Source organism: Pollicipes pollicipes, unplaced genomic scaffold, assembly GCF_011947565.3.
Source record: "Pollicipes pollicipes isolate AB1234 unplaced genomic scaffold, Ppol_2.1 Scaffold_4219;HRSCAF=4965_pilon_pilon_pilon, whole genome shotgun sequence".
In the NCBI taxonomy this organism is placed as follows: domain Eukaryota; kingdom Metazoa; phylum Arthropoda; class Thecostraca; order Pollicipedomorpha; family Pollicipedidae; genus Pollicipes; species Pollicipes pollicipes.
This window is the reverse complement of record NW_023596448.1, coordinates 35,486,105-35,487,425: the sequence shown is the minus strand read 5'-3', so window position 1 is coordinate 35,487,425 and position 1,321 is coordinate 35,486,105. Positions and strand designations below refer to the sequence as shown.

The 1,321-nt window shown below is 57.0% G+C and overlaps 1 protein-coding gene across 1 annotated transcript; it reads right to left on the bottom strand.

Moving 5' to 3' along the window:
• Positions 1 to 441: 441 nt before the first annotated feature.
• Positions 442 to 954, bottom strand: LOC119095261 (C-type lectin PAL-like). The gene has a single exon (XM_037218122.1). It carries the CDS (start codon positions 952 to 954, stop codon positions 442 to 444), a length of 513 nt encoding a protein of 170 aa, XP_037074017.1.
• Between the last annotated feature and the right edge of the window lie 367 nt (positions 955 to 1,321).

The following is a 1,321-nucleotide window of genomic DNA, read 5'->3' as shown; positions in this document are numbered from 1 at the left end:
GCGTTTATTACTAGCAGCTCACACAAGTACAAGATACGAAGGTCAGCCACACATGACTGGATTGGAGTGAAAACAAAGACCTATTTCAAAGCACTGTGCATTTACAAAAATTATCTCAAAAAGCAGGAAACGGTATTTGGGAGAAAAATGAGCTCCAGGACCAAATAGACCAAGGTGGTACAAGTCTAATGGTAGCATCATTTTTGTTATGGGAATGCCCCGCCCGCACGAAATATTCTAAAAATTGACCGGCCGTCGCGGTCGTCTCGAATACCATGAGTTTTTTTCGGGTTTTCCTGGCCGTATTCTCAGTAGGACAGAGAAGCTGTGCCTTAGGCCGTGCGGGGCTGGGGTCACGTGCGGGGCCACATAGCAGTGCCTGGAAAGGGTTATCTCGACCAAATCCGGCCGGCTGTGGCTCCACTGGTGCCCAGACCACTTTCAGGCAGCGCGCCTCGGCAGTCGGCACACGAACGGCAGAGGCTCCTCGCACGACGCGACACTCGCCACGGCCGACGGCACGGCCATCTTGGCGCAGTTGGCGGTCGGGCTTGGCCCCAGGTGGGCGCCGGACGCGTCCCACTCGAGGTACCATGCCCTCCTGTCCAAAGCCTGCCAGCTGCCGTCGGTGACCTCGTCGTACACGCCGACCCAGACGTGGCCGGTGGTGCCCGTGTGTGCGGCGTGCGCGGCCAGGATGGTGTGTACGCCCTCCTCGGTCGGCTGACCCAGGCGGGACCCCTTCGCCAGCTGGCGGCAGTGCTGGTCGGCCGCGTGGAAGGCCAGCGGTGCCGTGACCAGCATGTAGCAGCGGGCGTCGAGATCCAGCCAGTCGGGCGGACAGCCCGACAGGTGTCCACGGGGCAGACGAAACTCGCATACCGCACGAAGGGTAGAGCCAGAACAGTCGCCATGCGAGAGGTCAGAAGAGATGTGTAGGTGCCGCAAATGCATGCAGTCGCCGCCACCACTTGCGGCCAGTACAGGTATGGGAGTTTGAAAGAGCGTTTCGTCTGGATTTATCCAATCCGTCGTGGTTGATGATCGTTTTGGTCCCACCCATTCCGCTACAGTCGGCCGACTGGAGTGGTACAGTAGAAATTTCAGTTCCACCTCGTCACACTGGCTCCCACCAGACTGCGGTACCAGGTTTTGTCTCCTTGGCTTTCTAATGAAACCCGGTGGATACAAAATCGTACTGGTCAACATTTCTCAAGCGACCTTCGGTCGGAACACGACAGCAACATGCCTGGCAACTGAACATACAGGCAAAGCTTCAACACAGAATACTCAGGGCTATAAAGGGACAAGCTTAAATATC